The sequence below is a fragment of the Camponotus vicinus genome, unplaced genomic scaffold (assembly GCF_025532165.1).
Source record: "Camponotus vicinus isolate PSW18456_S1 unplaced genomic scaffold, iyCamVici1.0 SCAF_1, whole genome shotgun sequence".
NCBI lineage: Eukaryota > Metazoa > Arthropoda > Insecta > Hymenoptera > Formicidae > Camponotus > Camponotus vicinus.
The window spans coordinates 1,403,632-1,420,573 of record NW_028141945.1 but is presented as its reverse complement, the minus strand read 5'-3'; the positions used below and the strand labels follow the sequence as shown (position 1 = coordinate 1,420,573).

The 16,942-nt window shown below is 32.8% G+C and overlaps 1 protein-coding gene across 1 annotated transcript in view; it reads left to right on the top strand.

Moving 5' to 3' along the window:
* Nucleotides 1-16,942, top strand: part of Invadolysin (leishmanolysin-like peptidase, invadolysin) — a 272,311-nt gene that overhangs the window by 3,485 nt on the left and 251,884 nt on the right. Inside the window, exon 2 of the mRNA XM_083108059.1 lies at nucleotides 648-1,006. Coding sequence (XP_082964185.1) covers nucleotides 824-1,006 — 183 coding nt within the window. The 5' untranslated portion in view covers nucleotides 648-823. The remainder of the gene's footprint in view (nucleotides 1-647; nucleotides 1,007-16,942) is intronic.

Genomic DNA, 16,942 nt, shown 5'->3' with positions numbered 1-16,942 from the left:
AATCATATCCTTTATATTTTGTTGTGTGTAAAACCCTTGTAAATTCCCTTAGCAATCCAGTTCAAAAATCAATTATTAAAGTGACTTTGTTAAGTCATTTATAGAAACATATAATTGTTAAAATTGTTCGCTAAAATATTTCGTTGTTTTTGATATTATAGTAGTGTATTTAATGTGATATTCCTAACTCTTAAATAAATATATCTAGCTCTTAACATTTATTTCTTTTCGTGAATTTATATATATTCTGTTCGAGTTGCACGCATTTTTACTTTATCCACGAAGTTAAACGACGATTACATTAAATGCATCGACGATTTCGATGTTAAACTTAGTCTTGAGGTTTCTTCTTGAAATAATGTCACGACAATCAGACCGTAGAGATCGTATCCATTGATATAGGAAAACAGTTGTGCATTTTACATATAAACTCGATAATATTACAACCATAACACAGTCGCGCGTACAATTCCGTAAACATTTTATATATCTAATTTACAATTTTGCAACAGTTTCGAAAGATATATTTGCTCTGTTATCCTGTATTTATTTGTTCGCTATTTATTTAACGAGAGAGTAAATAAATCCGTATGAAATTGAATCTATTCTCGGCTACATCGTATAAGAGTTTTTCGATTTCTCTTCAGGTTTTTCACGACGAAGGGTTTATCCCAGCGACTTCATCATCGTCGTCGCCGTCGGAGTGCAGCCTCCGCCGCAGCCGCCGCCGTCGTCGCGCTCATCGTATCGAACGTGAGTCGCGCGGCGCTGCCTGTCGCCGCGTTAGCTATATAAATGCGCGGCGCCGGCGGGCGCGCTCAGTATGTGTCATGCGTTGCGAGTGCGAGCATCGTCCGTGATGGCGGCTAGAGTGCGGTTGAAGATTCGTCGCGGCATCGGCGTGTCACCGATCGCCGTTCTGCTTGCGGTGTACGCTATGTCGAGTCTTGTGAGTGGAATGTTCGAGCATCGGCACTGCGATCACCAGCATCCACGGGCGCACGAGGTAAGCGCATCCACGAAGGGCGATTCTAACCTCTCCTCGTATGTCAACTTGGTATCCCGCGAATGCGACATTTCGATCGTTTCTCGGTTCGTGAGGTATTTATTAATACATATTGACGTCTGTCGATAGTATTTTTCTCTCTCTCTCTCTCTCTCTCTTTTTTTTTTTATCGCTTCTCAACGAGTTTTTAATTTTATCGAAGGGAATGTTTACCAAACGCAACGAGTTCAATCGAGTATCATTCGCGGTGATATTCGTGCGGGAAAGCGCACGACTACTATGTAAATATGCGCGAGAGAAACGAAACGAAACGAAATGTTCGCTTATATCGTGTGCCGGATTCCGAATATGTTCGTACGTATTTCCATATGGATTAATCGCGTTAATATCGATTCAAACGTTTTAGCGAGTTCTCTCTATCATCTTTTATAGAATTTCGTAATATTTTGATATTGATAATAATCTAAATAAATAAATGTAATGTATACGTAATGTCGTATGATTAACATAATTATGAGTTTTTGAGACCTAGAATCGCCCTGTCATATATAAATGCCATATTAAATTGTGTGTATATTTGATTCTCATGCATTTTTTGTGATACTTCCATCTTTTACCAATAGAAAACTTTGGTGAATGTTTTCATGCGCGGTGTAAGAGGAGGGAGAAACACGTGTTTTCACGGCAGACACGTGCTGCTGTGGAATGTCTCGTCGTATGACCTCTAATAGTTCGCGCGTCACGTTTTACGAACAATCGATCTTATTAATGTGTTTACATTTATTCAGCGTTTAAAATATATTTTATTATTGATATCAATTTGCGTATTATATTGATATTTTTTTTTATTCTTCTTTTCGTTCAACCTTGCGTTACATTGATATGTGATAAACATTTAAAAAATATATCGCGCGCGCGAACAAAATTAAAGAAAAAATATGAAGTTAATAATATATAATATTGCAGAGAGAATAAAAGAGAGGTATAAAGATTTAATTTACGAATAATATATAAAGAGATGGGTTATTATAGATTATATTATATCGTTGCAGGTAAGGCAATTATAATAAATATATATATTTTAAGAAAAATCAATGCACTTGTATATTTTGTCATTGGTTTATGCATTTTGTATATCAGTCATTTATACTGTTTCATACTATTTCAGGGGAAAATGAAGTTATTTAAATCAAATATGTTGTAAGACAAAGAATAATTTAATTTCTTATCAAATGTCTTCGTATATTTTGAAAACCATTTAAAGTTTTAAATATTTTATTGATATAATTCTTCTAATCTTTTATTAAAATTTCATCATTTATCATGATTATGTATTCTTTAGAATACTACTGAAATACTAATGACATAGCACAAATTTTATTTAATGATCAATCAATAATGTAACAATTGTATCATTGATGAATATTAATTATTATAATTATATAAATATTATTTGTCATTCAATATGAATATCTATTGATCTATAAAGTATCGCATTATCTAGCATTACATTTTATTGCTATTGAATAAAATTATCAAGACAGCAATAGCTTTTATATTACAAACGTTTAAAAATGAAAAATTTTTTATCTTGTAGCACTTAATTTAATTGTCAGATTGAATTTTTTAGTTAATTTTAAAAATATATTCTACTTTAATTGGCCTATAATTAGAGGCTTTGTTACATAATAATAATTTTAGAAAATATTGAAAAAATTTATTAAACTTTAATTAAAGAAAAATTAATTGCGTTTTGATAAAAAATTCTATAAATGGTAGAAAAAATGGCGAAACTGATGGAATATACTGTATCGAAGGTTTCGTATCGTTATTAGAAACTGTAGTAATTTTAATTTTAACTGTTGTAAATGTGAATTTTTTATTCTTTTTAAACACGAGCTATTTTTTGCATGACAGAAAACAATCAACGAATACGATATAAGTTTGAAGTTTGAAATCGCTAGTGAATAGACAAGCCGTCATTTCCATTTTGATCTTTTTTTGTTTTCAAAAAAATAGAATCAATTTGCAGGATTAGAATAGAACGGCTAGTGTACAGATGATTCTTTATTCGCCGAACGAAGTAACTTGATTAACTTTTCACTCGGTTACATTTAGCAATTTTCGTCCGCAGACGTTGATATAATATGCTAAAAATATTTTTAGAAATACAAACGCGACGAATTTCTTAATCTCAAGTAATTAAGAAGTTGAGATAGATTTTCTCTCATAGAAATAAATTTTCTTAAATTGTCAGATATCATTTATAATATCGCACATTTTGAGAGTGAATTTTTAAGTTTGTGATTAGTATGATATATTTTATATTAAATATTTAACATATGGCAATTGTGTGTGCTTTTTTTAATTCATATGTAAGAATTTTGTTATTTTAAAATACAAATCGAAATTAAAAATTTATTTTCTATCAAAAAGTTTGTTTTCTTATAATTATAATTATAATTATAATTATAAAAAAGTTGTTCACACACACACACACACACACACACACACACACACACACACACACACACACACACACACACACAAAATTAGATAAAAAATTAAAATATTATTCCGATAGCAGAATATTGTGCCTCTGGCAACTTTAATACTTTAACGTTCTGACGATTCTGTTGTTAACATATATAAGACTTATTTAAAAATTCATAACACTACATATGTAACATTTACGATAAATAATTTTATTTCTAGTCTGTTTTTTTTCATCCAGATAAAAAATTAAATGTTAAAATCTTTTTATTTGAATAAAAGTAAAAAGATTTTAACATTTAATTTTTTTATAGGAAGAAAACGAACAAACTGAAAATGTAATTACCGTGCCTGTCATACATGTTATATTATTCATTTTTAATATTACATTAAATAATACTATATTAAACAATCGTGGTCGATAAATCGATTTTTTTCTTCTCCCATGTAGTTAGAATTTACATTTGTAATGCAACTGTATCGCGCTGCAAATTAGTCTTTCTAACGGTAGATGGATTACTGCATTTAGTCGAAGTATATGGTAGCGTTTTTTACGTGGATGTATTCGCTTTAAGGACCATTTCAAAGAGAATTTGAATGCCAATATAAAAGTTTACGGTTGTACATATAGCCTCCTGCTCGTGCTTGCTCCGTCTATGACATCTCGCACCAGCGTTCACCAAACTTTTCTATCCGACGATCTCGCCGTCGTCACGTACCGATTTCGCATTCTTTTAAAGATATAATTCACATTTTGATACGATCGTTCTTTTATTCTCGTAAAGAACCCGACGAAAGAAGGTGCAATTGAGTTACGCGTTCGTTCCTGGCGATCAGCCAGCTGTTTACCGCTTACTCTTTCTTCTCCACCAATCAAATAATACACGAAAATCGGGACATATCTTGGTACACAAATCGATATTATGCAGTGTGAATTTCTCTGTAAATCTTGCTGTAGGAAAAATAACTCACATTTTTTTTCTTTGCATAAATTACACGATATATAATTATAAAAAGTTTTTTCTGAAAACTGCGATTTTAAGTTATAAAGTTATTTTACGATAAAAATTAATTAAAACATTGGAATTAAATGAATCGTATGAGATGGAATATATGAGATCGTCGTGTCACGATTTAGATCTGTTTGCCATGATGGAATTGCAATCGTAATATCTATAAAAGAGATAATTATACGCGTAACATCTCGTAATCCGTTTTCATCGCGAGAAGTGTCGAGTTTTTATTACGATTATCCTCGTAATTTTCTGGTAGCAAGAAGAATGTACGCGAAAGTGTCAAGTTTTCATTACGATTATCGGAAGTACTTCGTGCTCTCTTGCAGTCGTGGCGGAAATAAAAGTAAAACGTAGATCGCACGATTCCGTAGGAAAAACTTTCCTACGAGCGCTTCAATGAAAGTGTACGGGAATGGAATTTTGCCGGCGCACATATATACGTAGCTCGGTATTTTTCTCTAGCACTGATTTATTTACGAGGCGGTTGGCTGAAATCTCGTGTGCAAGGAGGTTATTAAGAAACTCGATTCCCATCAAAGTTTATGGGTTTCGTGAGACGTGCAGTGATATACGCGACGGCGAAGAGTTTAAGAGAAAGAGGACATCATAGAAACTCGGACACGCGAACTCTCTATATTGAATTTTTTTCACGATTCCTTCGGTTCGGATCAATCGATCGAGTGTTACGATCCGTCTCGCGTTGACAAATTAGAGATAAATTTCGCGTGATGAGTTATCGAATATTGATATACTTTTACTCGATCGCTATTTATGCATGTCTCGTTGGAAGAAATTTTATTTTGCATACGCACACACATACATACACACAAGTACACATTTTGTTTATTATAAAATATTCAACGATATCTTCAATGTGATTGGATTTGGAGATAAAAAATGCATATTTATTTAACTTCGATCATAAAAAGCTAAACAATTTTAATGCGTTACGTATAAGTATTTGTAGGAATTAACGCTTATTGCTTAAATGAAGTCTCGCTAAGTTTCACAATAATTCTGTTTTAAAGTACCGTCAACATTGTACAAATTTACTTGTTAAATTTTTTTTTGAAAAACATATTTTGCATAATGTCGCATATTACAGAATTTTTTTAGGAACTGTTAAATGTTACTATTTTAACGCAGTATTAAATTTATTAATTACAGTACGTTAAAAATTGTTATTTAAAATTCAATATATTCTACACGAAATATGTGTAAATTTCAAATAATTATTTCTGTGAAACTTGACTTTCTTGACACTGATAAACTGGCGAGTTTGTTTTGAAATGATGATAATATGTGATAAAGTTAAAAAACGAGAATGTACTGGAACATAAATACATTTACGTAATTTTAAGCAGTTATGTTGCAGTCTTTTCAAATGAATAATTAAGTTGAATAATTACATTAAGATAATTAATAAAACATGTATAGTTATGTGTTATAATTTAATTTAAATATAAAAATGATATAAAAAAATAAGAGCATATAGTTACATAAAATATCACATTATGTAATATTATTAAAGATCATGTGTTTTAAAAAAATACAACACTAAACAAAAAGTTTATTATAAGACGTATTTATAAAATTCAAATTTTATATGTTCATTTGAATATAATGCTTTATATTAATCTTTGCAAATGTATTTATTTCTAATTGCATATGCACGAAGGCACAATTAAATACTCTTATATTAATAAATAAAAATATTATTATGTAAGCCGTAATTATACATGATTGAAAATAATATCGCAATCAAAGTCATAACTAAAAGATATTTCTCAGAATCGTGAGTTTATCGAATTATGAAAAATAAAACATGAAGATACGCACATGCATGCGCGACGCGCACACCTACACATACATACAATTGAATTTAAGATACAAATATGTCGCTAGTAAAAATAAATTAATTCAGTTTTATTAAATACATGCAATTTTTTAACGATGTGTTCATTAAATAAATATTAGATGAGATATTTTAATATAGAGCGCATATTTAACATAATAATTTAATATCTACTTTTTTTCAAAATGTAATAATAAATAATATCCAATAATAAGAAATAATACATTAAATATTAGTTTTTCATTAATTTTTTTTTGATTATTTTTTTAGTTTTTACGTTTTACAATATTATAATTACATGTATCATATAAATTAAAATTAAATACCAAATTACAGTTTCCAGTAGATCTAAATTTCGGTCAAAATTTTTAATAATTTTTAATAATTTTTAATAATTTTTAATAATTAAATACAATTATCATAATCTATTTATCACATGAATAATAATAAATTATATATAATTATATTAAATTATATATAATATAAATTATTTGTAATTTATGATACATATAAAATTAAAGTTTCACTTATCTAAATAATACAATACATTAATATAAAATAAAGAGTACATATATATAGATTGAGATTTTTTGCGAACACAAATTTAAATCGAGGAGAATTTTAAACCTCGAAACAGCGTATAATTATGTCGCGTTTTATTCCGAGCTAATATAAAAACACGTACAAATATAAATAGTGCGCTTCGAAACATTCGTACTGACCCACTTTAATATACCCGTATTAACTGTTAATCAGGTCGGGCATACAGCACTCCTCATTAGTAGCTTCTGATTACGCGAGCTACTTAAATCAGTGCGCAACAAAGCTTTCTAAATTGTTGTTTGAATATTGTATCACCTTTGCGAGCGGTGGTGTCAGGGAGGATTTAGTAACAAACATATCGTGCCAACATCGTGTCGTATATAACCAAGGCCATGCATTATATCCGCGCGGTGCGTTATGTTGTAGTAACGGGGGTGCGTTGAACGTGCAAATTAAATTTCGTCTCTATACCGTTTGTAATATAACGGTGATCTGCTAACGCCGCAGCTTCCGTCATTCCCCCCAACCTCCACCCTTATCAATAGATAATGCTTATTACCCACGTAGTTTCGCGTCAGCTGTATGTCGCTCTCGATGTGCGCTATATCTTTGTCGCCACTCTAATCATTCCATCAAAATATTCGTGGCACGTGACAAATTTCGTGCGACAAATCTGCCTATATTATCGGTATTTATTGTCATTATCGGCAACGGGATTAATGGTATATATTGCGGTAAACTTTTGCACGACAAACATTTGCACGTATATCTTTTATGTATTAAAATTTCTGTATAGTGTATCAAAATTATGCCGTATAATATATATATGATAAAAATGTGTATCATTTGCGGAAAATCTATTTTTTTCACGTGGCGAATTTTTAATTATTTTGCTTTAATTTAAACTTGCTTTTGAAATTATTCTGGATATATATCACGGATATAATATCTTTTTTACGACATATTTTATACAACGTAATTTTATACATAGATAATGAATATAATAATAATAATGACACATACTTATTGTTAGCTATATATTTTTTAGCAATTAATGATACATCATGACGATCAAGTTAAACCTGTAAAATAATAACGTTTACATTATTACGCTACGTCATGAGTTAAATATACTAGAATTCTGTTGTTTGCTTCATAATTTGATAAAGATGTCTGTATCTCTATATGTCTAAAGCAAAGTACCGTGATGGTGATGGTCGGTAGGCAACTCGGACTGTTAACGAATGTCGAAATAAATCCAATTTTAAACTCGACGGTTAGAATCATGATTGAATGAACGTGTTCCGGTAAATAACTTCGATGAAACGTTCCTCCATTAATCGAACTTGCAATCAAGTCGAATTTGTTTAATCTAGAGTGACTCCGGGCTGAGATTTAATTCTTTTTGTTTGCGTAGAATATTGATCGATCCTAACTGATAAGCGGAACGATTGCGTGATTGCGAAAGATAAATTAATTTTTTACGTAAATATATAAATTTTCTTGTTATAATCCTTTGAGCGTACTTTTCTAATTTGCTTGCAAAAGTCTCCAAACGTGAGAGGAGACGCTAAAGGATAAATTTATCGAAAGGTACATTATTAAAACCGATTTCCGGGAACTTTGCTATTCATCTTGTACAATGAATGGTATTCCACATGGTTCGTCTTGATGGCTATCAGCATCGAAACGTATGTACGAACAAAAGCAAATTAAAATGCTTCTAGAGTCGCTTTTCACGTTCGCTGTTGCTGGGAAATGCGAACCTTCTCTCAGCCTGAGAATTTAATAAAACAAATCGCTCGCTCGGGAATAGTATAACGGTGTAACCTTAACCTCGATCAAAATAGTGGGACGTGAAATTGGCGGAGTCGCGCGCGTCACCGGAGCCGGATTACGTACTGCCTTTGCGGCCGCTTTGAAAGTTTCGGGGCATCGCACGCTTCGAATGAAAATGGATGACCGGCCGCTTCGTGCGACGCGACGCGTTCCTTTTTTTCCCTTTTCTACCGTTGCTGCGCTTGTTCTCGTCCTTTTACGTCCCATTTTTCCGCCGTTTTTTGCCCGACCAACTTTTGTGCCCCTAGGGATCGCGCAAATTGCATAGCCATGCATATTCGGAACTTTCTGCCGGCGCGGCGCCTTCAGCTCGTCCTTTCGTTAATAAAGAACGGCCCGTTTGGGACGTCGATTCGATGGTAAAAACTGCCAAGTAATTTCCCGCATAGGCATATCTGAATCCGCTAGAGCTTGTCTGTATATTCGAGTAGAAGAGATACGATTGATGCTTACGGTGTGATTTATCCGTTAGATAACATTTTATGCGGGCTGCAACGCTGTGCGAGCTTGTCGATACAATTGATTTTCTGGTAAAACCGATATTTTGCACGAGTCTAATGTGTATTCCATCCTCAACTATTCTAAACACACGCGCGTTCTGATAATTGAATGTGCATTCTAAGAGTTTAAATTACCTCCAATTTCTTTTCGTTACTTTCCTTTCCCGAGGAGAAAGAGAATTTATCTATTGGAATTTAAGAAATGTCTTACGATTGAACATAATTAAACGCGAAAAGAAACTTTTCTACTGAGGAAAACATTCTTGCCTCGTACGTTTTAGTAAAATAAGAAATCGTTAAATCCTATAAATTCGTAGGATTTCTTCGACTCGCGTGTCTTGCCTTGTAACATTTGGTAAAAATCTTTATTCGTTTCATGTATGATTTTATTTGACAGTTGAAATTAATTTCCAAGATTGCTTATGCGTTTAATTTCTTTTTATTATTTTTTATTATTTAGAATGCTTCGATTTACATGCTGAAACAATCCTTATTATTATAGAAACTTTATTGGCATAAATCCCGCAGTCAGACCGCGCAAATGTGGACGGATGGTTGGGCCGTCTGTCCACTAGGGTCATAGTTTTCGCAGGAAACGTTCTGGATTAATCACGGCGAATTGTTTGAATAGACAATAGCAGTCACGGTAAACTCGAGGCGATGGTGAGTAGGATTCAAAGCAGCAGGATACGAAACATTTCGGGAACATCGTCGTTGCGCTAATTAGTGGACCATCCGCAGATGAGCTTAATATTCCATTTCCGCAAAGAGACGGCCGCACTTTGCATTTTCTGCTGTGCGAGATATCGCGTTGCCACTCGTTGCCTTTCTTTGCCGAGAGTTCGCCGGTCCGTTGTTTAATCTGCACGCTTTTCCAACAACGCGGCCTTGATTGCGAAAAATTATCGCCATTCTTGTAAACTTTGGCGACGGACCACGGACGGAATAATATTTCACGAATAATATTTCACAGATTTCATGGTGCGAAGTACTGTCAAAAAGTGAGAGATGTGAACCGCTTGGTTTTCCCGAATGCAACCGGTATAAGAATTTTAATAATTCTTCTTTAAAACATCTGAAGAATGCAATATCTATCCCTGTAATTTAAATAAAATTCCAACGAAATAGAGTTGCGAGTTGCAATCGAGAATTATAAATATTCTTTTAGTACACTTCTCTAAAATCAGCAAATTTATGGGGTGATGTTTGAAGAATTAAATTTTTTAATAAATTGTTATTCATTTTTATAAAGCATGTGAGATATTTCATGATATTTAAATTTTTTGTTAAGGTTGGTGTTCAACTTGCAGAAATGATCTAAAATTTATTATGCACTCCAAGTAAACAATTGTAACGGTTCCTGCTTCCCATATTATTCATATTATTATTTATGTCTTCCTCTATAAAATAGTATTTCGTTGGAAGCATTTACATGTTGATATTTTCGCGGTATGCCATTTCTTGGCAGTGTGCCAAGTGTGAACCCTTAGACAACACATGCTCGTCCTCACAAGTGTTGTAATTCTGGCGCTCTTGACGAAGTTTGGAAACGAGGGGGGTTGTTGAGGATGGACACGTTGGAGGAGAAAAAACGGACAGAAAACGCAGGGATTTTTCGCGAACGAAATGTGGGAGATTTTCGATGGCAGATCCAGCACGTCCAACGAGAATCCGGAGCGAAGTGGCCTCAGAAGTAAACCAATCTGGTCGGAGCTTTACGTCGCTTTCGTTCTTCGGTAAAAGTTCCTTTTTCATACTACGGATGGTTTCGTGTAAGCGAGGACGCCGATGTGAGCGAATAGTGTTCGTTGATGGTCAGAGGTGGGATGAATGAAGAGGCAGGTTGAGTTGTACCTATCGATCGTTCAGTTTGCACGTGCACATTCGCGCTAGCTCGTATAAAAACGTAAGTCCCGACCGAGCAAGACAGAATTTCTTCTTTCTTGTTAATTGTGATGTCAATCAGCATTTAAGGAGACATATGTATTTTTTATTGCTCTGAAAAATGATTTTCGAAAGGTAGCCAAATAGACATTAGGCTCGAAAGAATATCATTTTTTTCATATTTTTATAGATTATTGATATTAACATCGATTAATATTATTTGTAATTTAGTTAGTTTTTATTTTCTTGCAATTTTCTATTTCAAATTTATTTTTTTCAATATATAGATATCAATTTTATTTCAAACTAGATAAATTATTTTATTTTAATACAGATACATTTTATTCACATTTAGTATTTCACATTTTTTGAATAAATTGTTTAGCGGTGAATATTTCAATTGTACATCAATAATTCTGCCTATATAAAAGGTTAACTATAAAAGGTTGAAAATATTAGGTGCCCTTTAATTAAATATGAATTATCATGTTGATAGCGATGGTAGCGAATTGCCAGGTGGTTTTACAATATTAGGTAGACGTTCATTGGGGAATTAAAACTCGCATTGCCTCATTTGGTTTAAACGTATCAATATTTATGAACAAATGTGGCTCGACAGTTAGGGGAAAGCGAATGTTTGTACAGTGGAGCAAATTAGCGCGAGATGAAAATATTGATTAGCTTTCATCGTGATGCCACTGCCTTATTAATTTGCTTAATAATCGGTTCGAAACAAAATCGAAATCAGGATCGCGATGTCACTAATATGGTTGCTTTAATGCAAATATTTTCCGCAATCGTATCACGAGCCACGAAAACTTAGATTGAACTATTAATTATTCAATCGTTTGATGTTTACGGACACGACGACGTTTAGTATAAGTTCTATAAATGTGATTAAATTACACAGTTATTTTCGATGAAATTGAATTGCTCATTTGATTTACAAGTTCGCAGGGAAATGAATTACATCTCGTGCATGTTTATGATATTGTGATATTTTAAATTTATTTATCTCATTTCGCGCATGCGTGAACATCAACGTTTATTAATATTATGCATTGAAATACGTTATAGAGAACTTTAAAATCCACAATAAAGGCAAAGATATTAATGTATCATATTACAGCTAAATTATCTAATTGAAAAAAAAATTTTTTTGCGCAATGAGATGTATATGTTAAATTTGATGAAATTATGCTTAATTTACGATTGAATTATTTATCCAAGAAGTTTCTTTGACATGAATTTGTTCATTAAAAAATTTAGAACGTTCGAAAAAATTTAGAAGTTTTGAACGCGTTTGATTACTCATGCATATAAATTAAATTTAAATTTCTTATAGTTTTCATATTGCCAATGCTATTAAATCATTTTACAAACATGAAACACGGTACACACACGCACATAAAATACGAAATATACTTTCGACAAATTTTTATTATAGTATACATGTCTCTTACTATGCTTAACACGATATTTATTGGAGCTTGTCTACTGTGGAAAGCATAAAGTTCGTTGAACACTATATAATGCATAGATGATTGTCCGTAAAATTACAACCAGAAAATTGACAGAATTATGAACGAACCACACAATGGTATCCGTTATTGTTATATGTGAAATTACGTTGAAACTTATACTCGAGTAATTTCACAATTTTTAAAGAAAGACAAAAATCTTAAACGATAAACAATCCAATAAAAAGCAATGAAGTGCATCTTAAGCAAGTGAAACTATTATGTTTGAAAGAAACAGTTTTCTCTTTTCAAAGAATTTCCTGCAACATTTCATGCTGTATCCATGATTGGCATTCCTGATCACGATTGTATTGCTTATGCTGTCAGTTGTAAGGAACATCATGTCAGAAGCTCATTGTGTACCATTGGAATCACTGGCGAATGACAAGTAGTGAGATTAGAGCGCAACCGACTCGGTCGATTCGATAAGATCCATTCGCTCGGGATGCGTTTCACGGCACGTCCTCTCGGACGAGGTCGGAGGGCAATCTCTGATATCTGCGAAGGACTGCTGGAGAGGGACACGCCGCTTGATTTTACAACTCGAGAAGTTGTCCGCGAAACTTTCCGCTGAAGAGTTCAGAGTTTACCACTTCTTGTGCAAATAACGTTTCGTACGCTAAACTTATTCCGTGAGGTAGGACGCCGTCCGCTTGCGCACGCGGGTGAAAGTTTTGCGTTTTCTACCGTCTATTCTCTTTTGATATAAGGCATTTCCACACTCGCGTCAAATATATGCATCCAATGCTTCATATTGTGTGACACAAGGAAGATTTAATGAAATAAATGCGCGCTTCTCTAATAGAAGTTACAGAAAAACATGTTTATTTAGCGTTAAATACAATTTTACATGTTTCATCTCTCTCTCTCTCTCTCTATTTTATTTTATACATGATTTATTTGTGATTATTTTAAGAATGGTATTTTGTAATTTATTAGAAAAAATATAAGAGAAAAATAATTTAGCATATAATATATTATAAATTTTAAATATGCAGCCAACTTTTAGTCTATGTAATTATAATGTAACATTAGATGCCATTTTCAGTTTACGTTACATCTGAATTAAAATTTAAAGTTAGAGATATAATTTTTTAATTAATTACTTATAATGTCAACAATATATTATTTACTAATTTTTGTATTATTAAAAAATTTGTTATCAATTGTGCCGTAAAATCCGTTTTCAAACATAAAAAACTGAATTAGATCATTGAGCTTTTTTAATTATAATATAATAATTAATTATAATATATTATAATTAATATCATAATTAATTATAATATAAATTTGAAGAATATCCCTTTTGCTTTACTTTATAAATTTAGAAATGCGTGACAAAAAATATTTTATAAGGCTTATCACACAAATACATTTTTTCGCGTCACTTATAATGGCATACATTGAATAATTACTTTGGATTCTGCATAAACACAAACGCGACATTGCGTCAGACATATTAACTCGTAAGCACGAACAGCAATTACATAGGAGTCGTATGGCTTCTATATAAAAACTGTTTCTCTCGTAACAACGCCGACAGTGTTGGTGATTCCTTTAAATGCTGCGTTTCTGTAACGAACGTGAGTTGTTCTAATTACAACCGCAAAGTATACCGCGCAAACAAAAGTGCTCCTCTTGTGTCGCTTTTTCCTAGCCGCCTCGTTATTACTAAATACATTCACAATGCGGCATTAATTAAAAGGTTAGTTTCTGTAACTTGTATCTTGCTATATGCACGCTGAAACTTTTCCAATTAAAATTTTAGAGTAGTCATAAGAATTTGGCGATGAACGCAAGAGTCTCTTTAATTAAATCGAAGCCGAATATTTTTCATAACGTGAAAAAATTAATGCGCTTAAATCGAAAGTGCCAAACTTGTGAATCGATATAAATCATGGATCGTTAATATGATATTCATGTATCAGTCAGATAATAGCAGAGAAGAGGTGCGTGAATTATAGCATTAAATATTGATTATTCTCTGTAGGGTCTGTATTTTGAAGCGTAATTATTTGGTCCGCAACATCCGGCTTAATTGATTCGATTTCTATTATGTATTATCTTATTATCGAAACTGAATATAAAGGGCGTTAAAGTCGACTAATCTTTAACTGCTTGCATGAATCAAATAAATATTGAATGCGGTAAGATTTTTCATTAATTAACTTATATATTTTGAAATATGATTTATGCTTATTTTTAAGCTTATTGCTATATAAATTGCATATTTGTTTTATTGCTATATAAATTGCATAATTGTTTTATAAGCTGTGATTAAATCGCGAATTATTAGTGTTTTTTTTTAAATTCTATAATATAACGAAATTTTTTTTCCTTGCAAGATAGATCTTGGATATAAATGAAATAATGCAATGTAACAATTTTTAATTATTTTATTATTGTTTACGACTAAATATAAAAGTTTTGCGTCATTATAAAATAAATTTTCAATTGTGCCAACGATTGAAACTTTTTGCAATAAATATTGTTTTTTAAATTACGATGCTTAATTTTAATAACTTTTTTTAGCAATTGTACTATATTTGAGCCATTGCATATCTTATATTGAAAATATAAAATATTCATAATGTTTTAGTATTTCAAGAATATCTCTAGAATTTATTATTGATGGTTTGAAAAAAATTTAATAATATAAAATTATATATAAAATTCTTAAGTAATAAATTATATTCTTTTTGATATAATAATATTCCTATTCATATTTGAATCATAAAGTAACGTCGTAGTGTAATTACAATGCAAATCACTAACATGTACATTGCTCATAGAATGATAAGGTAATGGGAGCAAGAAAAATATACGATCAAGTTGGTTATAAATCACGCTGGATTTTCGCAACTATAACTTATGGTCGCCACGAACGCACAGCTGGTTACTTTCTGAAGGTATCTCCGAGTGCAAGTAGAAAAATACGATATTGCGTGCATTTCCGTTACCATCTTTCCATCATAAAATTTAAACTGTTTCGTGTCAATAAAAATTCCGCAGGCCACATTAAACGATATGTACTTCAATAAATTCACTACATTTTTCCTACACTTGTGAAGTTTATCGAACTTTTCAATGCATTTTGATAGCTTTCGAATGTTTGAGGATATCGATTCCACGATCACTTGCAAATTTTCATTCGCTTCGTTTTAAAATAAATATCTGTTAGTCATTTAATATACACAGCTCTTACAAAGAGAAAATACACGGTATATTTACATTATAAAATTTGCAATATACTCGCAAGACAAAGAACAGCGCATATAATTCTACTCCAATTATGACTTGCCTAAATATAAAAAATTCGTGAATATTTTACGTGATAGCAAACATAATGTGCATTTTAAAAATCATGCGATAATAGAATAAACTCTTGCATACACGACGCATCCGGTCAAATTCCATGTAAGACGCAAGTTTAACGTATATCGATCACACATGCGTTGCTGGTCTAGCCGTATCCTGTACCTACACACGACGCATTCACGTCGACAAGCGTGATTTGTCCCGAGGAAGCGACTCGGCTCGTCAGTTAGCAGGTAATACAATGCACATGTACGGCAAGGCAGCCGGGCGTATGCGGCATTGCACACAATGCATGCAGGTGCTGCGTACGCGCACCTTAACAGCGACTTAGAGCAACGTTAAATGATAGCCGAATCTTGATACATCTCAAAGGACGTATGCCCGTATCCCCGCGCTACTAGATTCGACGCGCAACAACAGACTCACCATCCGTTTGCCGTGATCTGGGTGAGCCTCTATCTCAAAATACACGCGGATGATGTTAGTGGGCATGTAGTGTGTTGCGGTATATACACATACACGCACATACACACAGAGCAAGTACATAGCACACAAGTAACGATCGACGGCACGTAACCGGCGCGAATTTGAGATCCTGAATTCGAATCGACTGGTTGGTTCCCTTGGTTGGCCGCTTGTTCGTCTAATCAGATCGGGTTTGTAGGCGGGGCACGAACCGAGAGACCTCCACAGGCTGGAAAATCGAGGGTGCACAGAGTATATATATATATCCGGCAACCTGGGCTACACCATCGGAACAAAAGCTCGCTTGTAGCTATCACGGATGTGGATTGACTAGAAGTTGCTCTTTTTTCGGTGGACGTTGGGATTTTCGCGTACGGGAAGCGCCAAAATAAGCTCCGATCAGATTCACGATATAGTCAAAGTACTCGCCGTGTAATATCGATCCGCCTCGAAGCAAGAATCGCGAGCTGTCTGAATATATTTCTAAGCTCTATATATTTATT